Source organism: Eptesicus fuscus, chromosome 13 (genome assembly GCF_027574615.1).
Source record: "Eptesicus fuscus isolate TK198812 chromosome 13, DD_ASM_mEF_20220401, whole genome shotgun sequence".
Lineage (NCBI taxonomy): Eukaryota > Metazoa > Chordata > Mammalia > Chiroptera > Vespertilionidae > Eptesicus > Eptesicus fuscus.
This window is the reverse complement of record NC_072485.1, coordinates 12,471,006-12,496,910: the sequence shown is the minus strand read 5'-3', so window position 1 is coordinate 12,496,910 and position 25,905 is coordinate 12,471,006. Positions and strand designations below refer to the sequence as shown.

The window sequence follows — 25,905 nt, the reverse complement described above, 5'->3', positions numbered from 1 at the left end:
TCTAGATAGGTAGCTGCAATCCATATAATGAATGGAAGCTGGTGGGGGAGTTTAACCCCCACACCAAATTATAACCTTTCTCTAACCTCAAGGAATAGCATTTCTCCAATGGCCAGATTCAACCTGGACTCCCAGATCTCCTGCATCCCAAATATCTCTTCCAGAATCATGCACTACTCCCAAACCCTCACCCACTTACCACCTTTGGCCACTATTTATGTCAATAGTTATTCTCTGTTGTACACTGAGTGGCTAGATTATTATGATCTCTGAATGAATAATAATCTGGCCACTCAGTGTGTATGTGTGTGTGTGTATATATATATATATATTGTTATATACATTCATGCACCGGGCCTCTAATATATATGTATATTAGAGGCCCGGTGCATGAATTCGTGCACGGGTGGGGTCCGGCCAGCCTGGCCAGGGGGAGAGGACATGGGTGGTTGGCCAGCCTGCCTGCTGGTCGCACTCCTGGTCAAGGGGACAATTTGCATATTAGCCTTTTATTATATAGGATATACACTGAGTGGCAAGATTATTATGCGTTCAGAGATCATCATAATCTGGCCACTCAGTGTATATCATTTGATTGTTTGGATCCACCTACTGTCTGAATAACTTAAGCTTTTCTCTCAGTTTCTCTTATTGCCCAAGTGTGAGACATACTTGGCACCACTTAAAACCTACTTTTCCAAAGCATATTTGTACACATGTGTTCCATAGCAATTAGTGACAACCTTGCCATGGTTTAATGTTTAATTCCGGAGCAGAGTCTCATTCATCCTTGTATGACATAACTTAGCAGACAACCAGTAAGCAATAGATTATCAATAAAAGATTGTGAAATGAGTGAATGAATGTATACAGGTTCTCACTCCTTCTTGCTTTCTCAGACCATAGTTATTTCCTAATTGATCTTCTTAATAACTCTAGGGTTTCGCTCAGTTTTGTCCCTTCCTACTCTACTAATTTCCCTCCAGCCACAAACCCACAGATTTCTACACATCAGGGTCCACAGAGTATTGTGGAAGAAAATCTTAGCCATCATTCATTACAAATTTGTGTGTGTCAGCTGAAGCCATACTGTATCATCTACAAGCCAGTGTCCCAATCCACAGCAATTATCTTCCCCCAATCCACAGCAGCTATCTTCATTTTTATCCTTCTTTTCCACCTCTCCCACCCACCATGCTCTTAACAATGTACATCTGCCTTTCACCACTGCACCAGAGAAGAGAGACCATCAAGTATTACCACCCAAGGAATTAGTTCAATATGTCCTCCACAGCCTTTCTTTCTTCTTCTTTATTAATTTCAGTAGAATAGATAATTGTCTTTATTCTTTTTTTAAAAATATATTTTATTGATTTTTTACAGAGAGGAAGGGAGAGGGATAGCCAGAAACATCGATGAGAGAGAAACATCAATCAGCTGCCTCTTGCACACCCCCCACCGGGGATGTGCCCGCAACCAAGGTACATGCCCTTGACCGGAATCGAACCCCGGACCCTTGAGTCCGCAGGCCGATGCTCTATCCACTGAGCCAAACCGGTTTCGGCTGTCTTTATTCTTGAATGCTAATCTATACCAATAGACTATTCTTGTCTATCTTTAGTCCCTCTCTTCTGGCTATCACCAAGTTTTCTTTCATTTCTCTCAACCACCTTCCATTTTCTAATAAACATTCAGAGTTTGTTAGGAAAGCTGACTTGACCCTTACGCTGTTTTAATATGTCTAAAAATAAACTACCTAGTGTAGAGTTCTCAGGGGTCCCCTTAAAGAAAACTCATTGGCCCTCTCCTGTCACCAGGCATCTCTTTTGTGCTTCATCATGGCTATAGTTACATCTGCTGATCTTATATGTACACACAGATGTGTGACCTCATGCTGTACTAACCTGAAGTGCACTTCCTAAATACACCCATGATCAAACACCTTTTATCTTTTAGAGTACTAGGTACTGTCCGAGAAAGCTACTCTGATATGCACCTTTGACGCCAGCAAACAAATAAGCATTTCTCACCAGTTAATAAACACTGTTGAAACAATACAACTCATAGACAATCTAGTAGGATGACACATAGACAGGTTTTCAGAATTTCAGGTAATAGACTTGTGGGAGACTAGTGTAATTTTGGATTAATCCAAGAAGTCACTTACAGGCTCCCAAACTGGCAGGGATCCAGTTTGAAACTAATAGTTTGGAAGCAGTTTAGTTTTGTTTGAAGGAGGGAAATAAAGTGTTTGGTGACATGTGCTAGAGCAATGTTACATAATGTGAAAGCACCAACAGGGAAATTAAGGGATGTGGGCTTACCCTCTTTCCGTTTTATCTCTAAAGCAAAGATGATAATAGGAACATTTACCTTATAGGGTTGCTGGCAGGATTAAATTAATAATGATTTGTAAAATACTTGGCACAGTGCCTGCCTACTATGCCATGTTAGTCATGAATCCAGCTGTATATTTCTGGATAAGAAGCCTATTGAACAGAATACCATGAGATTAACAGATGGGGTAGTTAAGAAACGGAGATCACCTGATGTAGCATTCAGACGTACTGAGCAGAGAATCCACGGAGGAGGAACTTGTGCCTCCAAATCCTGCCCCAATTACAGCCGTGGAGCTGCGGAGGAAGGACAGACCTAGCAGATGCCGCACTCTATCATCTACCTGGACTCCTCACTGCCCATTACAAGTGACACAGGGTTCGGGTCTTTTCCAGACACATGGGTGGGTATGCTGCCTTGCTCAAGGCATCTCTCACTGAACGTCATCCTTAGGAATTTATTTGAATAAAAACTTCCCCACCCAGAGGTTTCTTTCTTTAGCAAGGTTAAATTGAGCAATGAGCTGGGCGGAATTTTCTGCCTAGGTCATCCTGTGGGTGGGGTAGAAGTCATGGCCCACTCATTTATTTTTAATCTGATCTTAGGTGTTGTGGCTTGAAGAATTGGTAGTAGGACATGTGTGCATTATAGGAATTAACTTGATAATGAAACTAGGCCTAAAGAGTACTAGGCCTTGTCTCATTTTGCTTAATTGTTGCGTAAAGCTTAAAAAGTAATATACAAGGCCACCCTGTTTCCAACAGCATGAATTTTATGGCTTATGGGGTTCTGTGTACAAAACAAGTGGTGGTTGATCCCATATGCCTATTAATATCTATGTTGATATAATTATGACTGGATTACACAAGAGTTAATCATCATGCTAGAGAACCAAACCAAATAAACTAAGACTCAGACATGCAGCTGTGGCAGTGATCTCAAAATGTGAACTAGAGAGGGCTTTGCAGTTACCTAGACTGGTCCAAAATGCAGTTCCTTTAATAATCATTTATTGAGCAACTAGTATAGATACTGCACTATGCTAGATACTGGGAATACAAAGATAGGTGAAACACTGTCCATAATCTTGAGGAACTCATCTCTAGGTGGAGGTGCAAACATATACACAGTCACAAACATTGTGGGCTTTTTCTCCAGGCTTTTTTTTCCAACATAGAAGTAAATCTGTATTAAGCCTCCTCCTCCTCCCATGTCAATCACCCAGTCTGATTTCTCTGTGTCTGGTTTTGATCATTCCCCCATGACAATGCAGGCCAAAATCATCTGTGAGTTCTGGTGCTCAGGGTCCCACTGCTGCCAGCTAAGCCTGAGGTGTCTTAGTAATCTCCGAAACAAGTGTGATTCTGCTACAATCCCAGAGCAAGAAAATGGTGTCAGACAACAAGGTAAGAGTGCAAATATTTTGTGACTGACACTGTGTATGATTCTCCTGCTTGGAAATTGTAATGGGCCCGTACTGCAATGGCCTTTCCTGATGAGCAGTCTCCAGGGTGGGGGCATTGACATTTAATGGGTGGCAGCTACTGTATCAGAAAACACATTTTTAAGGAGCAAATTTTACATTTTTGAAGGCTGTCTTGAAAAACAGTCAAGTTTAGTAGATGAGAGAAAATTCAGGCTTCTATGAATCTATAAAAATCAGGCTGTGAACCAAACTAAGAGGCTATATCATTTCTTCCTGGAAATTTATGTTACTTAGATTGAAGTGAAGTGCTTTGGTGAAACTTTGGAAGGACAAGTTATCTGTTTTGATACATTTGAGGACAACTCAAGATGCCTATAAAAATACATATCTGCCATGGACAATAAATAAAAAAATGCCTCTATTGAAAATGAAGTCACCATATATGACTTCAAATACATACACTAAATGGGAATGCCACTTGCTTTGTGAATGGTGCCGGGTTAGACATGACTCCATGTCAAGTTCCCTCAACCCACCCAACTTTTTTGACCTTGGTAATTGTATATGGGAAGCTCAGGTGTATTCAATGTTTAAATTGTGGGTGATCCTAAGGTTGAAACCACCCTCAACATGGTTTTAGGTGGAACGTCCTGCCATTGCTGACTGGCAGCATCACAGACGGCTGAGAACTAGAACTCCTGGCTCTGGTGGCCAGGCTTGAAGAAATCAACGTCCAGGAGTTCAGGCCACACCCAAGGACATTCGTCTCCCTGTCACTTCTGGCCTTGACTTGGAGGATGCAGTCAGGAAGGCTGTAGCCAGCAAGGCAAAGAAGTATTTTCTTTTTTTCTAATCCACTGGGAATAGAAGTCTCCATTCCTAGAAAAAGGGGTAGTTATCACTAGGGAAAAAAAGTAATCCCAGAGACTATGCATTTATCTTAATAAAGCAAACACACACCCCCTACCCAATTTTGGAAGGGTGAGTTGGTAGTGTGCTTTTAATAAATAAGATGAATAGATTTATGAGTGGATAGGTAAGTAGATGGATGAGTGGATAGATGGAGGGGAGGAAAGGATGTTGAATGAGTAACATGGGTAAGGCATTCATCTGTCCAGAATTTTCTGAGACTATCCACATTTCAAATATTTACTCTCATTGTCAAATTGTATTTCAGATGATGTGTCAGGGTTCTTTTTCCCCCACAGAAAAGATGTTAACTGGCAGCATCAAAGACTGCTGAGAACATATATGGAGACATTTCTCCTGCTAATTTAATATGAAAACTGAAAAAGATTAAAATTATAGTAACATCGTCTTTATTCAGTCTTACTGAGTGGGCTGTGATGTTATAAAGGAAAATAATGTGGAGGCTGACCTCAAAAAGCTCACAGTCTATTAGCAGAAAAGGTCACAGGAACAAGTAAATTTAATGCAAGAGAGTAAGTGTTACACTGGAGGGATGCACAAATTTCTGATGGGAACCCACTAGGAAGAGTGTCTGTGATATATTTTTCTCTAGTATGCCCAGAAGTCTCCTACACACAATGAAAATATTCCACCGAGGAGTATGTCTCCTCTTGGCACAGTGACTTGTCAGTACAGTGCCCTGTCACTCACCCAGTACAGGTATGCAGGTCAGGTCAAAGTCTGTTGCTTTACATTTCATGCACCACGTGTTTAAGTGTATTACATAGTTACAATGTAAGAACAGCCTGCAGTGATGTGCCTTTGAAAGTTTGACTTTTCAGCTCCTGAAATTCCGCATAACAGCCAGGCTTAAAGTACCGATTCTTTCTTTTGTTACTGTAGAAAGGGCATTTCTTCTACGAAGCATCTTGGAAACTAAAAAACATTATTTCTATATTCACAATCCATTAACTTCCTTCACTACAACAAGACACATTTCTAGGGAAGATTCCACATATTTAGGTCCTAAAAATTAATCGTAGCTCAAGGATAATAATAAGAACAACTGAAGACCATAAAAAAATAATGATGAAAATAACATACCTCCACATTGCTCCCACTGTGTATCAGGCACTGTCGTAAACACTTTATACATTAATTCAACGGAAACGACATGGGGGCTCTCACAAGTCTCTGACTTCAATTTCCTTGGACTTGGGAATAAAGGAGATGAAAAATTGTGTTTGAATGTGTGAGAGGATAAAGTCCTCTTTCAAAATCCCCCTTTTATTTGCTAGATCACTTCAGCCAGTTTTTTCCTTAGAGCAAGTATAGAAGGAGCTGTGATGGATGGCAGAATTATCAACAAATGTTAAAGGCAGAGGAGCAGCCGATAATATCTGGGAGAACTTTGGAGGCTCAGAAGCCACAAGAAGGTGAAATAGTGTCCTTTTATTTATAACATCTACCCTTTTATGAAACTAAAAAGTTAAATAGAACAGGATTCAATTATATTTTTCCTGTTCTGCTCTCGTCTCTAGATTTAAGGGCTGAGTGGCTAGGATGCCTCCTCTATTGACGTAGACAAGTACCCAAAAATAAGAAAGTAGAGGAAAAGCATTCAAGAGAAAAAGAAAAATTCCACCAGCAATGCCATCATGCTTTCAACATCCCAGTGTAGAGTCAGCTTCAGGTGAAGAAAGTGAGTCACAAAATTATCCACAAATGTTGTTTTGTTTCTTTCATTAAAATGGCAGAAAAACCCACTAGTTGCTGGTAGCTCAATTCTAGTGGAATTTAATTTATAATTTTGTGATTATGTTATGAGCATGAACTAAAGACTTTTTCTTCTGTAAGTGAAGAATATGGAAAGATGCCCTGGTCGGTTGCTCAGTGGTTAGCGCGTCGGCCCGTGGACTGAAGGGTCCGATGCCTGGTTAAGGGCATGTACCTTGATTGCGGGTTCCCCAGCCCTGGTAGGAGCGTGAGAAGTAGCCAATCTATGTGTCTCTCTCACGTCAATGTTTTGAGGGTTTTTTTCTCTCTCTCCTCCTCCCTTCCACTCTCTCTAGAAATCAATGGAAAAAATATCCTCAGGTGAGGTTTAAAAAAAAAAGAATATGCTAAGGAATTTCTGGTACACCTAGTTATATGAAGAGTGCCATCAAAATTGTGTGCGGTCTTTACATTCTAATTGAAACTGATTTTCAGGGAATGGGAGGAATACCTGGAACAGTAGTTTTGCCTAAGAATCACTTGGGTAACCATTTTTCCAAATAAACATGCCAGAACATCACCTAGGTTACCTAGGTCCTAGGACGAGTGACTCAGAATCCTCGGGGATTTTGAAATTCTCCCAGGTGATTCTAATATACACAGCTGATTAAGAACCACACAGGAATAAGCCAAGTTCTAAAAAACATCAACTGCAGCTCATTTGTTTCATATTTTATTATACTCCTGCAACAAAATGAAAAAAAATTTCTATGTTGCTTTCATCTGAACCTTCTAAACAGGCCTATTGTGAATAGACTACGTTGTGATTATTTCCCTTCTTTGACTAAGTGAACCTAGTGCTTTACTAGCACAACAGCAAGAGTATTTACTAGCCACTCCACAGAGAGAGTGCTTGCCACTCACATGTATTAGTCTGTGGTCAGCATGGTAGGACCACAAGGGACTGGGCCAATTCATTTACAAAGGAACATGATGTAGCAGATAGCGATGGGGCAAAGCTCTTAAGGCAAAACATTTTTAAGAATAACATTTACAGAGCCTTACTTTGTGTCAGGCCTGATGCCGAACACTTTACTTGCATTATCTCGTTTCATCCTCCCAACAGCCCTAAAGGTGGATTCTGTTATTATCTCCACTTTAAAGACGAGAGACCTGAGACGGAGAGGTCAAGGTCACCACGCTAGTAATGACGGTCACAAAGCTCTCATGATTCCAGGCAGTCGGGCTGCAGGGCCCACATTGGAACTGCTATGGAATACTGTGTCTCAAAGTCAGAGTAATTGACTGCTATTTGGTGAGAAGGGCTGGAGTGCACGTTTTATTGTTTTGTGTTTTACTAGACTGTTAGTCAAAGGCAGCCCCGTGCATAGTGGCAACTGGGATGTATTTTAGAGAAGGGGAAGAGGAGTGGATATCACCATATGCCGAGACCAGACACACCTCCCTCCTCTTTCATCCTCTTGCTCTCCCTCTCTCCTTTTACCTTTTCTTTTCCCTGTCTTCTTCTCCATCACTTCTCCTTCTCCATTGTTTAGGTCATTGTCTAAAGACATCATCCACAGAAATTTCTCAGTGTTCTTGGGAAAGAAACCTCGGGTATAATAGGCCGGGGAGGGGTACGGGGGGGGGGGGGGGGGTGGGGGGCGGGCGGAGAGCCAAACATTATACCAGGTGAAGAAGGAATGGTAAGAAGTATGAAGTGAGAATGCTATGAGGAGAAAAGCCAAAAACAACCCAGGGATGTATCCAAGCTGAGGGAGGAGGGGTGTCCCAGGTGGCTCTCCCAACAAACAGGACACAAGTTAGGTTCGTAGAATACTGGAGGAAAGGGAGAAGATGGCACATTTGAAATGACTGAGCTGAGAAGTTCCAAAGAGGTATGCAGTTAGACACAAACAACATAGCTATCTTTATTTCCTCTTTGCCAAAGTGGGAGATGCCACCAGAGGCTTGTGAGGGCAAAGGGTCACCCAGTTTTTAAACTGGGAGGGGCTATTACTTAATAAGACACTTGTCCCACGTAAATGTCAATGGAATTACAAAACCAACATCTAACCACTGTTTTTTGCCTGAAGCAAATATAATATTGAATGTCAACTGTAATTGAAAAGTAAAAAAAGTTAAAAAAATACGTATTATGTGTGAAAAGCAGTAAAAATGGAATTTCAAAATCATGTGATGTTATAATGAAAGGGAGTTTTGAAATAATTGAATCAGGTAATTTATTTATTTTTAAAAATAGGTTCTTATTTATTTTAGACAGAGAGGAAGAGGGAGGAAGGGAGGAAGAGAGATGAAACATCGCTCTCAACCAAGCGGTCATGGACCAGCGTCCCTCTCCTCTCCCCACTCCCACAGTGCATCGTGACTATTTGAGGCATCTCTAAGAAACCCTAAGGCTCAAAGAAACACAATTTAAGAACCAACATTTTGGTCCCACTGCCTCATTTTACAGAGAAGCGACTGAGGTGCAGAGAGGTGACAAGAAGGAAACACCCCTTGCCTGTATCCGGTGTAGTGTGTTCTCTGTAGGGCCATGCTTTTAAACCAGGGAACAGAATAAATCAACAAATATGCATGTATTAGTACTATTTATGTGCAGTACTTGATCCTGGTTGCTATAGTACACATACAAAAGTATGGGTTTCAAAGAGTTTATGGCTTAATTAGAAAAAGCTGAATTAACAATATAAGTTGACTGGTTGAAAGAGACTAGGAGGTGGGACCTAACTGGCCACTGTGGAAGTGGTATACATCAGGCCCCACGGGTCAGTTCCCGAGGGTTTGTTTTTTTCCAACAGTAGGAACCTTTTGAGCACATCTGGAGTTCCTTGACTTCTCATCTGTAGGATCAAACCTGCGCCAGCTGCCCCCCAGGAAGAATTTAAAGCCCCCACAGGCCTCCTTCCTGCCTCTCAGTCTCAGGGTTAGTCTACTAGAATGAGCTCTCCGGAAGTGCTTTCTGCCCACTGCTTCTGAGCCCGTCGTGGGAACTTGCCTTCCCTGAGAAGTGAGACCATGCTTTGCTTCTGTGTGTTCTTCTCCGGCCCTGAAACTCTGGTGACTGAGGCCTTTTACCTCCTGGTGGACTTCCCTGAAGATGCTTGCTGGAATTTCAAGAATTGCCTGCTGTTGGACCTCTCTTACTCTTTGTCAACGTGTTTGGTGATGACTTTGTTACCTTATGTTGCTTGCACGTCAAGTCCAAGTCTGTTCTGCTTCCTGGGTGTACTGTTTTCTGGCAGCAGTGGTAGATTGGTTTTATGTGTAGTTCTGCACCTTCCCTTTGGGTTCACAAAGAAGAGGTCATGACTCTTTCTGGTGACTTCTCCTCATCTTGGCTGCCATCAGACAGACTGAATATATTCTGTCCTTATCTGAGTGCATATGTCTCTTTCAGGCCTTTCTGTCCACTAAGGAGGTGGGTTGGAGAGTTACTGTTTTGTTTTTTTTTCTTCTCAATGTTTTTATTGAATTCAGAGAGTAAAAGTGAGATAGAAACATCAACGATGAGAGAGAATCATTGATTGGCTGCTGCCCCCTGTACTCCCCCTACCAGGATCGAGCCCGCAACCTGGGCATGTGCCCTGACTGGGAATCGAACTGTGACCTCCTGGTCCACAGGTGGACACTACACTGAGCCACACCGGCCGGGCTGAAGAGTTGTTTTTGACAACCTGACTTGCAAATGGGAACATGAGTGAACTAACAACCTCCCTGCACCTCCTAGGCCCTGACTTCACCCTGGTACTGCTGTGGCTCTGTGGCAGCTAGGCCAGGAGCTGCTGGAGGAGAATGTTGCTCTGAGGCCTTGAGGAGGGTCCACTCTTGAAGACCTAGTATGTGCGATGTGTCATACTGTGTGGCCCACATTACTGACAGTTTGACATGTGTGGAGGAGTTACAGAAGTCCTGTTTAGTTATGTGGTGTGGACTTACCTTTTACTAGTTTTCTACAGCCTACAACCTAGTCATGATCTCATCCATTGATCACATGAGAATCAAGATGAAGATCATTCGACTTAAGAGGTAAGCAACCTGCTGTGTAAGGCCCCCACGACAGCATTGATGGACAAGCCCGACAAACCTGCGTGGAGGAAAACAGTGGTGGCGTGAGAGGGAAGCAGTAAACCATTTTTTAATTCCAGGCTAGAAGTCTTTTTCCAGGGGAAAGTGAAGTGCGTCAGAGCAGAGAGGCGCCACACCCTAGCCATTTACTGCAGACCTGTCGGCTGTGGCAGTATGAGAACTTCCCAGCTGTGTCCCCGGCTACACCGAGGGTGGGGTGGCTCCATTCCATATTAAAGGCTGCTTTATGTTGTCGCCCCCAGCACCTGCACATGGCCTGCAGCTCTGACTTCCTGACCAGGGCTTGCTATGGAATCCACCTTATTTAGAGAAATAGGGGTTGCACTTTTCAGGCCCCAGTAGGGCTGAGTTTTTATCAATCTTGACTAACTGTTCAGTGATAGGACTATTGATTGGCTGTAGCCTCAATCACCTGCAGGCACTTCTGTCCATCACATGCGCTAGAGCTTATTTGGAGTGGTATAGCTCGCGAGCCGCCGTTTGCCGCTCTGTTGACTGAGTGTGCCGATCCCTGGGATAGGGGCTTAATCACAAGGAACAACAACAGCCTGTAATTATTGGAATCGAGAGTCTATAGCTAACCTGATGTACCTGAGCACTGGGCTTTCCTTAATGCTGCCTCTTCCATGGTCTAGGGGCCTTTGAGTGTGGCGACCAGCATGGACAATATTCTCACTCTCCCACTCAGGATTTTGGGAACAAGGAGTGTTCTCACCATGGTTTCTATGGCCCACAGGCTTAGATCATGGTGATCAAAATCTGAAATCCAAATCCTTTAGGAATTCCTTCTTATCAGACTGTGCCATTTGTGTCAGAAAAAAAAAAAATCAGGGTATCTGGCTGTGGGGAACTCTGATTTTGCCTGCCTGCCACCCCTTAATTTGGGACAATCTCTGCCAAACACTTGTTCCAAACCTGATCTGACCAGGAGAGTACGAGCTGGGTCCTGGGAGGATGAGGACTGTCTTGGACCGAGCTGTGCATCTGATGCCGAGTCCTAGGTCTTGAAACCTAGCCTTACTTTTTAAAACGGCACAGCCAAGAATGCAAGCACTGTCCTAGAAGTGAACTCCTTACTGCAATACCTCTCCTTGTGGAGATTAGGTCTGATTCCTGCCCTCCAACAATCTCTCTTTTTTTTTTAATATATATTTTATTGATTTTATTACAGAGAGGAAGAGAGAGGGATAGAGAGTTAGAAACATCGATGATAGAGAAACATTGATCAGCTGCCTCTTGCGCACCCCCTACTGGGGATGTGCCCGCAACCACGGTACATGCCCTTGACCGGAATCAAACCCGGGACCCTTCAGTCCGAAGGCCGACGCTCTATCCACTGAGCCAAACCGGTGTCGGCCCATCTCTTTAATATATTGGGAAAATCATTCATTGAACTTCTAATTGACACCCTGGTTTCAGTCTTCATCACTGTGTTCACGTTAACAGAGAATAGAAAGGAAGGGGCACTGGTGACCGACACCCTTCCATTTTAGCTGCTCTCCTAAACACCTTCAGTGTGGCCCAAGGACTGCCCCCAATACATGATGGCTCCCCATTGCCATAAAACCTCCTAGCCTGGACCCCAGCCCCCCTAGGGAGGCCTGCTCCCCACCACTACTTTATTAATTGGCAGAACCAGGGACCCAGCTTAGATCTTTGGCATTGGCCACTGTGTCAAATTTTTTGTTCCCACTCAATTTATTTGCTCTGTGACCTTGTGGCTCCTTTAAAGCCCGTTCAACTTCCTGTGTCCTATTGTAGTGCTTTGGATCCTGTAATTTCTAGTTAATTTTTCTTGGTGTAAACTGGACTGACTTCTGAGTGATCCTTTGTTACCAAGGCTTTGTAACATGTGCTCAGTACTCCTCCCCCTTGACTTTAGTTTTAGACTCCTGTTTGCACTCAGACTGGGAGAAGCCTGGAATGACGTCAGTGATGTGGTACCCTCTAAGGCAGTGGTTCTCAACCTTTCTAATGCCGCGACCCTTTGATACACTTCCTCATGTTGTGGTGACCCCCAGCCATAAAATTATTTTCGTTGCTACTTCTTAGGCGACCCTGCTAGCGGTTCTCAACCTGTTGAGAACTGCTGCTGTAGAGCCTAAGACCATCAGAAAACACAGATATTTACATTAGGATTCATTAACAGTAGCAAAATTACAGTTATGAAGTAGCAACGAAAATAATTTTATGGGCTGGGGGTCACCACAACATGAGGAACTGTATTAAAGGGTCGCGGCATTAGAAAGGTTGAGAACCACTGCTCTAAGGGCTTCCACATGAGCCAGCTGCCTCTGGTGATTCAGAGCTCTTGAGGCAGGATTCTGATTTCCCCGTATTGGTACTTGCCCAGGATGCCTTTTTCTGGAAGTTCCTGCTTCCACTGCTGCCACCTCCTGGTCCAAGGTGCCTGCTACATGGAAAGGAATGTGCCTATGAACTTACTGTTTTTCTTTAGGTCCTAGACCCCCATTTCTTATCAGTTTATCCCTAACCCCTTTTGTTTTCTGTATTCTCAGGCAAGGCTTGTCTATTTGCCTCACCCCTCCCCAGTCTCCTTGGGTTAGATCAGAGTCAATGAACACAAAACCACTGTCACAGTAACATTTGTACTCACTGAACTGAAAGAGCATTTAAAACTATGGAGGAATTTATAATAAAGGGGATGACATAAGGAATCTGTCAGAGACTCAGAAATCCAACCAATTATTTTGATAGACATGGAAAATAGTTTTTTTAACTTGAGATCATGGTCTACCTTTATCACCACTTCAATAATTCAACTTCACCAAGTTTCTTGTTTCAAATGATTTTCAAAGCTATCTATTTCCATTATGGTGTGTTAAATTTCATGAAGAGTTCCATAATCGATGCTAATTAATTATTAATTCCTCATCCTGAGAATGTCAACAGGCTTCCTAGAGATGTTGAAAAGTAAATTCTAGTGTAGTTAGCTTCCTTTTAACTGCTCAGTCTCCTAAGCCAGCGATGTTCAACCTTTTCATCTCGTAGCACACATAATCTAATGACTAAAATTCTGCGTGGCACCAAAACATATATTTTTTGCCGATCTGACAAAAGATAGGAATATTTGCTCCAAAGTGACTTTTAAAAAGTCAGGTGCCACTCTGGCCAGTGTTCTAATGTGCAGCATACACAACTTGGGTATCTGGAAAAAATATGTTGGAATTAATCTCCACTCACATTTAGTGTACTGGAGGCTCATTAAGTCTGCGTGTCTGATTGTCACATGTCACAGACTTGAAGAGGACTTCTAAAAGAAGAGTGGAGTGGGAGTACGTAGGCAGGGGAACTGCCTCTGGCATCCTCCCTCCTTTGCTTCAAGTAAGCCATTTTTGTGTCTGGTAAGTGCTTATATAATAAAAAACTATTTTTGCAAGAAGGACGAGTAGGTTAGGAAATTCTAAATTCCCTACAGTGAAGATGAATAAAGATAATAATTCAAGTACAAATGACCAATAGAAAATGGCAAAATTGATGCTCCTAGAATGAGGTCTTAGTTAGCCATAATGTAAGTACTAGTAAAAGCTAAGACCATCTAATCAGATCTAACTCCCCAAATTAGAGAAGATCATGAAGATATGAAATAACAATTGGCATCCAGTATAGTTAGGAGCTTGCTTCTTTGGGCAAGTATCTTTGTGTATTTTTTTAATTTAATTTTTCCTATCACATTTATTCCCTCTATTCCCTCTTCCACCTCCTCCCATCCATTTCCTGCCTGTTATCACCACACTGTTTCCTTGCATTTTGGGATCTTTGAGAGATTAAAGACAGTATGAAGCCATCAAAGTAGCTAAGACTTTTTTTTTTTTTAATCCTCACTGGAGGACATGCTTTCATCAATTTTCAGAGAGAAGGGGTGGGGGTGAGAGAGAGGGGGGAGAGAGAGAGAGAGAGAGAGAGAGAGAGAGAGAGAGAGAGAGAGAGAGAGAAACATCCATGTGAGAAACACTGATTGATTGCTTACTGCACATACCCCAACAGGGGAGCAAACCTGGGTATGTGCCCTGACCGGAAATTGAACCCATGAACTCTTGGTGTACCAGATGATGTTCCAATCAACTGAGCCACACTGGCCAGGGCTTAATGAATTGTTTATAAATTTTTAATAGATTTCTTTCTTGTAGAGTTAAAGAAAACATTTTTAAAAAATTGTTCTATTTCATCATAACCTTTAAAAATCCACAAATCTCACTCCTCTGGCCACCCCAAAGATTCACCTGCATCCTGAGTTGTCTATCTCTTTATTCATTTCTACTTGAAAGTATGTTGCAGAAAAAATTATTGTGAAGTAAGCAGGTCTTCAGCCTCAAGAATGAATAAACCATTTTGAGGGAGGGGTTAATGAGTTACAGCTAAATCTTGTTTTGGAACTGACCAAAACAAAATCTTCAAAGCAGAGTTTTTTTATATTTTGTATTACAAATTATAAGGCTGGCCCCTTTTCTTTTTTCATACATACATTTGGTTATTTTGCCTCTAATTACTGCATAGGACTACTTTTACCATATGGCTAGTAAAACTGCAAATTTTTAACTGAATTTTCATCACCAAAGCATGAATAATACATTGAGTCTCGAAATGTCGCAGTGAATATCAAATGGTTTTACATAATACATTCCTGCTAGTTTCAAGAAGCTCAACAATCCAGGGAAGCAGCAGAGAAGACCAAAGTTTGAAAAGGAAATCTAATACTAGTTTTCTTTTACCCAGGAGGGATAAAATAAGTAGCAAAATAATAAGTGGAGAGGAAAACTGAGAAATCAAAATGTTTTATTTTTAAACTATAAATAGGAAAAAAAGCAAAATTAGTACCCTTGCCGCTGGGGACAAGTGGGGGGAAAAACAGAAGGTAGCCAAAAGCAAACATGATCTGGGTTGAGAAGGGGAAGGGAAATTAGAAACCCCATGAGTGTAGGAATTGAACTTGACACTGCAGTGCCAAGGTATCACACTTTGGAACCAGAGTAAAAATATAACAGTTTTTAAGGGTTGTTGGGAACACTTCGGATCTCTCCTGATGGACGAATCTTGAAGTAGAAATATAGTAGCTATTGGAAGTCTCGCTTTGAATGCTTTGTTGGTTATGGGAGTGCTCATCCTTCTAGAATCCTTCTCTTAGGTTTTGAGATCATATTATGATAATCCAGACACATGTTGTTCAACCCCCTTATGAAACGTTCTGTTAATTATCTACCCAATAACTATTCTCCCATTTTTCTTGCTAATAGAACTCTAATTTTATTTTTCTGCAGATAGAATGTAGGCTATCAAAGTATTTTGATCTCAGGGATCGGCCTCCGCCCAGACCTATGGAATTAATCATGACTGTCCTAAGCAGTCGAAGCAATTCTAATCTCTTTAGCGAGTGACTGGTCTAGACTCTAGAGAAAACATGTGTAATAGTTTTCTATTGCTGCTGTAACAAATTAGCACAAATCTATTTCACAGTTCTGTTGGTCACTGGTTTGGGTTGGCTGGCTTGGTTTCTCAGCTTTGAGTTTCATAAGGACAGAATCAAGGTGTTCGCTGGCCTGGCTCTTATCAAGATGCTCTGGGAAGGATCTGCTTCCAAGCTTATTCAGGTTGCTGGCAGAATCCAGTTCTTTGTGGTTGCAAGACAGAGGTCCCCATTCCCTTGCTGGCTATCAGCTGGAGGCTGCCCTAGCTCACAGAATCCTTTCTCCAGTCCTTGCACATGGACTTTGCATAACAGTGTGCTGAATCCTTCACACCTGGAATCTCTCTGCTTGATCTCTCTTGCTCCAGCCAGAGTAAATGTTCTGCTCTTAAAAAATTGTGTGGTTGTACTGTGCCCCTAGAAAATTTTTGCAGACTTAATTATACCATATCTGCATAGTCACAGGTTCCAAGGAGTAGAGTGTGAATATCTTTGGGGACCATTATTCTGCTTATAATGGTATGCAATCCATGTGTGATCAAAGTAACAAAGTAGGGGTGTCCATCTGGAGATTCATCTTTTGGATGAAAAGATGGAGACTCTGCTGCTTTTTTCCAGCTAGAGATCCTAGTGCAAAAGCCACCTCATAACCAGCAAACATCAAGAATGAGGATAAAAAATCAAGAATGAGGATAAAAAGTTAATATACCAAGGATGGTGGAACAGGAGACTAGAAATATCTTGATGACGTTTTTGAACAGCAAAACTAAGGCCAGTGGATTACTTTTGCCTGATAGCTCGTCATTTGAGGAAAAATAGCTATTTATTTAAATAATCAGATCAATTTTCCATCACTGGCAACCAAAAGCAATTCTAAATGACATGCTGATCTTAGCCTTAATTTCTAGGACTCGACTGTGGGGCAGACCTCAGCTTTTCTATGCTTTAAAATGTAGTGTTAGCTAATCCAACTAAATTCATTTATACTGTATTCCTATATAATAAAAGGCTAATATGTAAATTGTCCCTTCAACCAGGAGTTTGACCAGGGGTCAGCAGGCCAACCGCCCACGGCCCCTCCCCACCCCCCTGGCCGGCCCTGCCCCCCATCGCCCGATTTGGGTGGACCAGCTGGACCCCACCTGTGCACAAATTTATGCACCAGCCTTCCAGTTCATAATAAATGTCTTCAGTGGTGGTGCTAATCTTAGCTTTACCTTGACACTGTGCTCAATATTATAGGGTTCAGAGGTAGCAAACTAGAGCCCATGAGCCAAATCTTGCTGGCATACGCCAAGGGAACTAAGAAAGCTATAATTTTACATTTTTAAAGTGTTGTTAAAAAAAAAAGAAAAGAAAACCAAAACAGATTATGTGACCAGACACCATGTGTGACCACAAAGCTGAAAATGTTATCTGGTTCTTCATAGAAAAATCTTGCCAACCCTGCACTAGTTGCACATAGGACTGAAGCAGAGACCAGGATTTTACTAAGAAAAGTTATTAGGTGAGCATGTAATACCTTTCAAAAATTATTACAGATCACCATGTAAAGCTTGAGGCACAGGTGAAGATATATTCTATCTTCAAATTAAATTTCTTTTCAGTTCAATATTTATTGAATTCCTATTACAAGACTATGGAAGACACTGGAATTAAAAAATGAATCAAACGGGATCTTAATGTAACTGAAAATTGCTTCAGGGAGTCATCTTCTTTGAGAGAAAAGATAAAGACTTGCATAAAAAGAATTGCATGCAAAATTATACAAGTATCCACCTTTTCCTAATGTCACAGAGGCAGGGCTAGACAGCAGGTTGTTGGAAACTTGGGCCTGTAACTCAGAAATGAACAACCATTTAACAGCTACTTTATGAGTGGTAATTATTCCATCAATCCCTAAAGGTAAATGCTGTTTTGCAGTTTCTACTTCAGGTCATATTCTAATGCCCATATTGTTTTCACTAAACCAAACTGCCTCTTAAGTGGGAGCCAGGGCTGAACAAACAGAAGTCAGGCCTGAAAATAAAGATTAGAGAATGATTCACAAATCTCTTTAAACCTCCAGGAGGCACACAGGGAAAGACTGTAGAATAAGAGAAAGGGTCAAACACAAAACCTGAAGTATTGCCTGCATTTAATTGTGGAAAGAGGGAGGGAAGCTAGTGAAAAATTCTGAAAACAAGTGATGAGAATGTGTGAAGAGAGTTAATGATGGGGGGGGGGGGGGAGGGCTATAACCTGATAGATCGAGCACCTGAATTAATCTGAAAACTAATCCTATTATTTTAAATCTTAGAACACATATACTTATGTGAATAGGGGGTTAAGTTTTTCTTAAGTTTCTTTTTCAAGGCCTGTGCAAAGCTATTGAGGAGGTGACTCAGCTGTGAATCCAGTAAGCAGAACCGATAAGCAGGGTCAGACTGACCCAACAGGAGTCAAAACATTATCTCATCAACATCATCTCACTGCCTGATGACTAAAGGACAATAGCTGACATCTGTTCCTGGCCTCACTCTAGCTCCTTCCCTTTATAATCCTGTCCCCTGCACCTTGCTGGAAGACAGGATTTGATGCTTGTAAGCGCCCTGTCTCCTTGATTGGCTAGCCTTCACAATAAATGCCTAATACGATTCAACCCTGCCTTCGTTATTGGACACAGCCTCAGGCAGCCCGAGCCCACCTAGGGGTTTCCCGGTAACATTAAGAGAGAGTAGTTTCAAGAACTCTAAGGATTTCGAAAGTTTTAAAAGTACCTTCAAGTAGGATGGATACAGAAATAAAATAATTGAATTTGGCCAATAGGAGATAAGGGGATATTTAATATTGTTCAATTTGGTAGACACTAGCCACATGAAGCTATTTAAATTTTTAAAATTCAAACTTCAGTTTCTTAATTGTATCAGCTATACTTGAAATGCTCAAGTGCTACATGTGCCTATGGCTACCATATGGGACAACTCATATTATAAAACATTCCCATCATCACAGGAAGTCCTACCAGACTATGTTTTTGAAAGCATCTAGTAGTGTAGGAGCAAGACCATGATGGGTGAACGTGTTTCCACTTTGCCCTCTTCGGAACTTTCATAGTCTGGTGGATCTGACCTCTCTAGTTTGCACTTGCTTCTTCACTTTGGCTATTCAGTTTTAACCTCACTGCTCTTTCCTGGACTATTGCAATGGCTGCCTATCTGCCTCCCAACTTCTGTTCTTTACTCCTTCTAACCTGTTCTTCATACAAATCATTCCTCCAAACAAGTCTCTTTTCAGTGCCACTCATGGCACTGTGCTGGCCAGCCAGCCCTAACTCTTACTGATAGTCCACTGTTGTGGGGGTGTGACTAGGGGTATTGTATCAACATATAGGGAAGTATTTCCTCTCCACTCCCAAGTTTCCTTCCCTGCACTTGTGTACTAGTAGCTCATAATCCAATGCAGGCACAACGATTATATTTATACCACACACAAATAACAGGGGAGCAGGATCAATGGCTAATCATCACCCTCTCCTGCGTCTTTTTATTTCAAATGTTTTTCCTTTCTGTCTGCCACTGCTGTGTCCCAGTTAATAATTTATTACTTTTCACTTTACCATTGCAACAGCCTGTTAAATGGCCTCCTTACTTTTCTTTATTTTTTTTAAAAAATATTTTTATTGATTTCAGAGAGTAAGGGAGAGGGAGCGAGAGCTAGAAACATCAATGATGAGAGAGAATAATTGATGGGCTGCCTCCTGCACGCCCCACACGGGGGACCGAGGCCACAACCAGGGCCTGTGCCCTGACCGGAATGAGCCACTCGGGCGGGGCTGGTCCCTTTACTTGTAGTCTCTCCTTCCACCTTCCACGAGAAGCTCCTATTACTCCATTCCTTTCAGGGAGCCCCTTAGCCTACAGAATAACGATATGCAAAGTCTTCTACAATCTGGCACAGCCCACCTTTCCTGTCCCACCTGTGTCCACATTCTTCCACCCATCCTCCATCACTGCGGTACTCACCATTCCCCTGGCGCTTTCGAGCATCTCCTGTCCATCCGTCCCTCCCTCCCTCCCTCCCTCCCTCATGCGAGGTTATCTTTCAGACCCCAGGGCCCCAGGGACACAAACCTGCTTGACCGTGCCCATTCGGGAGCTACCCCAAATAAGCTGCTCTCCCAACCCTTACTATTTCCCCAAATAAGAATGTTCACTGTCACGGAGGAAGATTTACTGGCCAAAGCCTCTTTGCTGAGAAAGCGGGGATCGGGAGCTCAGGGAGGCGAAGGGGATTGTGGGAGCGCCCTGCGTCGCCCGCAGGCTCATGGGAAATGTAGTGCGGTCGTCTCCAACATGGCCGCGCCCAGGTGAGGTGAGGCGCGAGTACCCGCCGCACTTTCTGGACCAGATGGGAGAGGCGGGCGAGGGAGAGAGCCCTCGCGGGGCGGGAGCCCTGCCGGAGCCGAGGCGGAGGTGTGTGGCCCTTGTTACTGGCGGGCACGATGACTGCCATCGTCGCTTTCGCTCGGCGGGCCTGTGCGGGTCTCGCTCGGCCTCCCCGCGCTGGGCTGAGAACCCAGGGAGAGGAGGGCTGTCCCCAGCGTTTCCGGCTGCGGTCCCTGGGCCGTAGGTTGAACCGTTGGGTGGCCCTGCCAGTGTTTGAAGGGCCTGTGTTTGTGTTTGGCGCGGACGCTCACGTGGTGTCTGTGTCAGTCTTAGGTTTCCTTTGGCAACTGACGGTTGTAGCCTGGGGAGTGTTAGTTCGGCGCTTCTTGGGATTTCCCACCCGTGCCAATCCAGCGACGGAAAGGCATTGCTGGAGGTCTGGTCACTCCCACAGCTGCATCTTCCTGTGCTGTTTTTTATTTATTACTATTGCCTAAAGTTTTATATATGCCTCCTTTCCCCCTCCCATTGACCGTCCCCCCTCCCACCCCACCCCCGTGTCTCCTTCCCAAACCCACCCCGGGCAAGCCCCCACCGCCCCAGTGTCTCTGTCCATTGGTTATGCTAATATGCATGCATAAAAGTCCTTTTGGGTTGCACTCCCCTGCCATTTGTCTTTGGATCTATTATTGTTCATCAAATTATGTTGATCATTATATCCCTCATATGAGTGAGATCATGTGATATTTATCTTTCTCTGACTGCTTATTTCGCTTAGCATAATGCTCTCCAGTTCCATCCATGCTGTTGCAAATGGTAAAAGCTCCTTTTTTATAGCAGCGTAGTATTCTATTGTGTAGATGTACCACAGTTTTTTAATCCACTCATCTGCTGATGGGCACTTAGGCTGTTTCCAAATCATAGCAATTGTAAATTGTGCTGCTATGAACATAGGGGTGCATATATCCTTTCTGATTGGTGTTTCTGTTTATTTTGGGATTTAGTCCTAGAAATGGGATTACTGAGTCCAATGAGAGTTCCATTTTTAGTTTTTTGAGGAAACTCCGTACTGTCTTCCACAGTGGCTGCACCAGTCTGCATTCCCACCAGCAGTGCACGAGGGTTCCTTTTTCTCCACATCCTCACCAGTACTTGTCATTTGTTGATGATAGCCATTTTGACAGGTGTCAGATGGTATCTCACTGTCGTTTTGATTTGCATCTCTCAGATGATTATTGACTTTGAGAATGTTTTCATATGTCTCTCGGCCTTCTGTATGTCCTCTTTTGAAAAGTGTCTATTTAGGTGCTTTGCCCATTTTTTTTTTTATTGGATCGTTTATCTTCCTTTTGTTAAGTTGTATGAGTTCTCTGTAAATTTTGGAGATTAAACACTTATCTGAAATATCATTGGCAAATATGTTCTCCCATGCAGTGGGCTTTCTTGTTGTTTTGTTGATGGTTTCTTTTGCTGTGCAGAAGCTTTTTATTTTGATGTAGTCCCAATTGTTTATTTTCTCCTTAGTCTCCATTGCCTTAGGAGCTGTGCGGGTGAAGATATTGCTACGACATATGTATGCTATTTTGCTGCCTATGGAGTCTTGTAGGATTTTTATGGTTTCCCATACATTTAATTCCTTTAGCCATTTTGAGTTTGTTTTTGTGTATGGTGTAAGTTGGTGATCTAGTTTAATTTTTTTGCATGTATCTGACCAAATTTCCCAGCACCATTTATTGAAGAGACTGTCTTGACTCCATTGTATGCTCTTGCCTCCTTTGTCAAATATTAATTGAGCATAATGGCTTGGGTCGATTTCTGGGTTCTCTGTTCTGTTCCATTGGTCTATATGTCTGTTCTTGTGCCAGTACCAGGCAGTTTTGAGAACTGTGCCTTGGTAATATAGCTTGCTATTTGGTATTGTGATCCCTCCAACTTTGTTCTTCTTTCTTAGGATTGCTGTGGCTACTCGGGGTCTTTTTTTTATTCCAGATGAATTTTTGGAGAGTTTGTTCTAGATCTTTGAAATATGCTGTTGGTATTTTAATGGGGATTGCATTGAATCTGTAGATTGCTTTGGGTAGTATAGACATTTTAATGATGTTGATTCTACCAATCCATGAACATAGTATGCTCTTCCATTTGTTTATGTCTTCCTCTATCTCTTTTTTCAATGTCCTGTAGTTTTCCGAGTACAGGCATTTACCTCCTTAGTTAAGTTTATTCCTAAATATCTTAATTTTTTTGGTGCAATGGTAAATGGGATTGTTTTTTTCCTTTCTCTTTCTGTGAGTTCATTATTGGTGTATAAAAAAGCCATAGGTTTCTGGGTGTTAATTTTGTGTCCTGCTATGTTGCCAAATTCATTTATTAGGTCTAGTAGTTTTTTGATGGAGTCTTTGCAGTTTTCTATATATAGTATCATGTCATCTGCGAATAAAGACAGTTTTACTTCTTCATTTCCAATGTGGATGCCTTTTATTTCTTCTTCATGTCTGATCGCTATGGCTAGCATTTCCAGTACTATATCTAACAGGAGTGGTGAGAGTGGGCATCCCTGTCTTGTTCCTGTTCTTAGGGGAAACGAGCTTAGTTTTTGCCCATTGAGTATGATGTTGGCTGTAGGTTTGTCATATAAGGCTTTTATTATGTTGAGATATGATCCCTCTATTCCCACTTTGCTGAGAGTTTTTATCAAGAAAGGGTGTTGGATTTTGTCAAGTGCTTTTTCTGCATTGATTGATATGATTATGTGATTTTTGTCTCAATTTTTGTGTGTGATGTATCACATTTATTGACTTGCAAATATTGTACCATCCTTGCATCCCTGAAATAAATCCCACTTGATCATGGTGTATGATTTTTCTAATGTAATGCTGAATCCGATTTGCTAGAATTTTGTTGAGGATTTTAGCATCTATGTTCATCAAGGATATTGGCCTGTAGTTCTGTTTTTTTGTGGTGTCTTTATCTGGTTTTGGAATTAGGGTGATGCTGGCTTCATAGAAAGAGCTTGGAAGTGTGTCTTCCTCTTGAATTTTTTGGAATAGTCTGAGGAGGATAGGTTTTAGTTCTTTGAATGCTTGATAGAAGTCCCCTGTAAAGCTGTCCAGACCAGGGCTTTTGTTTGCTCACTGCTTCAGTTTCTTCAGTAGTTATTGGCCTATTCAGGTTTTTGGATTCTTCCTGATTGACTTTTGGGAGCTTGTATTTTTCTAAGAATATGTCCATTTCGTCTAGGCTGTCCATTTTGTTGGAGTAGAGTTGTTCATAGTATTTTTTCATAATCTTTTGTATTTCTGCGGGATTGGTTGTTACTTCACCTCTTATTTCTGATTTTGTTTATTTGGGTCCTCTCTTCCTGTGCTCTTACTTGAGTGAGTAATCCGAGACCATTGGGCCAGTGATTTCAGTTCTGCTATATGCCAGGCATTCAAGGCTGTGCCCTCAAGTAGATGTCAGCCTTAGGGATGAGTACAACACACAAACAGGTAAAATTATGCCACGGTGTGACAACTACAGGATAGAGATGTACACCAAGTATTAGTGAAAACATTAACCAAACCCAAAATTCTGAAGAAGAGGTCTAGGAGGTAAGATGGCAGGGTTAGTAAATTTAATAAGTTTAGGTTTTCTCAATAAATCTTCATTAGGTGCTAGATCCTGTTTTTGGTGCTAAGTAGTACCAGGTGAAAAATCCAGACAGAATTCTACTTTCATAGAGCTTACTTTGTAATCAATTAGAGAAATAAGATGGAGAATAAACAAATTAATGAGGGCATAAAAATATAGCGTAGGTGTTCAAAGAATTAAAATGGGTTGATAGGAAGAGTATGGGGTCAGTTTTTTTTTCCTAATTTCAACTTTTAAAGAATTTTAATAGGTAATACAATTTGAATAGCCACTAAATTAAAAAGTTACTGCCCTAGCCAGTTTGGCTCAGTGGATAGAGCGTCAGTCTGCGGAGTGAAGGGTCCCAGGTTCCATTCCGGTCAACGGCACATGCCCAAGTTGTGGGTTCAAACCCCACTAGGGGGCATGCAGGAGGCAGCTGATCAGTGATTCTCTCATCATTGATGTTTCTATCTCTCTCCCTCTCCGTCCCTCTCTGAAATCAATAAAAGTATATTAAAAAATATATAAATAAATTAAAAGGTTACAAAAGAGAAAAGCTCACTTTCATTGCCATGCCGATCTACCCATTTCCCCTTCCTGGAGGCAACCTGTATCACTAATTACTTGTATGTCCTAGAGATTTATATGTATACCCTGTATTTCTGTGCTATACTTCATAATCAGGCCTATTTGATAGGAATTTTAGTTCTTTCTAATCTTTGCTATTAATTAAGTATAATTTAAAATTAAGCACAGGAACATTTGTTTATAATGCTTGTTCATTATAGGTATTCTATTATTTAAGGAGGGTATGGAAACATATACTACTATTACCATTTAGGGCAATATCCAATTGGATATATTGGGGTTTAACTTACTAGCAGAGCATGTATGATCTCTAAACTTTTGTTATCCTCCAAGGAGTGTGCGTAGGCTGAGCCTGATTAGACTTGACTTTCATGACTAGTATTCTAGCAAAGTGACCTCACTTCTGTAACATCCCATAGCACTCCTGTAACATGGCAAGGAGCATCCAAGCCTTTGTGCAATAGTGGAAATTCCTTGGCCAGGGAAGTGGCCTTGTTAGAAAGGGGGCACCTCCAAACCTCAACAGCCTATTCCTTGTTGAGGTGACAGACCTGCTGGGCCAGTCCATTGCCACGTCACTGGAATAGGGAACATATGAGCATCCAGAGCTATCTGGCTTTGTTTCTTCACATGTAGTAGTAACATTGCATGACTGAGTAAGGGGAAGGGAAAGGGAATGATAGAAATGTGATTATGAGGCTCCATCTGCTGGTGCTGGACTCTTAATGTCAGACTTTTAAAAAGACATGCAGCATCTCTCTCATTTCTTCCACTTTGCAGTCTTCGCTCATGTGACATAGTAAGAAAAAAATTCTCAGCGCATTTATCCCCTGTTCTCCACTGCGTACTGCAAAGATGCCATTCCAAAGGTGATGACCTTGGAATGGAATGACAGTAAGATAGTTCCTTTGAAAGTCTCGCCTTTTCATTTCTTCTTAAATTATTCTAACCTGGTTCTTCTGGAAATTGACAGTGATTTGATAATAGACTTATTTAATCCTTGTAACGAAGTTATGAGATAGTGTCAAAGATTAACACAGCCAGACATTAGTGACAGCAGTGAGAACATTTTATTTAGTAACTACTGACAGTAGGGCTGTTTTAAAGGGAGGATGGGGTTGGGATAGAACGGCTCAGTAGAGTCAGACAAGTGAAAATATACAAGAGGTTGGTCAGTACATGCATCTAGGCCAGCTTTGTTTGCTACTGGCAGTTATCAGGTTTGGATTCTGTCTTGACACAGAGACTGGGAGACAGGCCCCATCTCTCCTAATGATTACATTTCAAAGGAATGGCTCTCAGAGATACATATTCACAATCGTAAGTCCTTTTTAGTAAGTGCTCTAAGAAAGGGAGGTCAGGGGCCTATGGTCAGGTGTTGCTAGAGTAAATAGTAAAATGTCCAGGCAGCATTT

General features: G+C 42.0%; 1 protein-coding gene across 1 annotated transcript in view; it reads left to right on the top strand.

The window, feature by feature from the left end:
• The first annotated feature begins 20,267 nt into the window (after nucleotides 1-20,267).
• The window catches only part of ALKBH8 (alkB homolog 8, tRNA methyltransferase), a 64,832-nt gene continuing 59,194 nt past the window's right edge, over nucleotides 20,268-25,905 (top strand). The window contains exon 1 of the mRNA XM_008156080.3: nucleotides 20,268-20,377. Within this exon, the coding sequence (XP_008154302.2) occupies nucleotides 20,313-20,377 (65 nt within the window). The 5' untranslated portion in view covers nucleotides 20,268-20,312. The remainder of the gene's footprint in view (nucleotides 20,378-25,905) is intronic.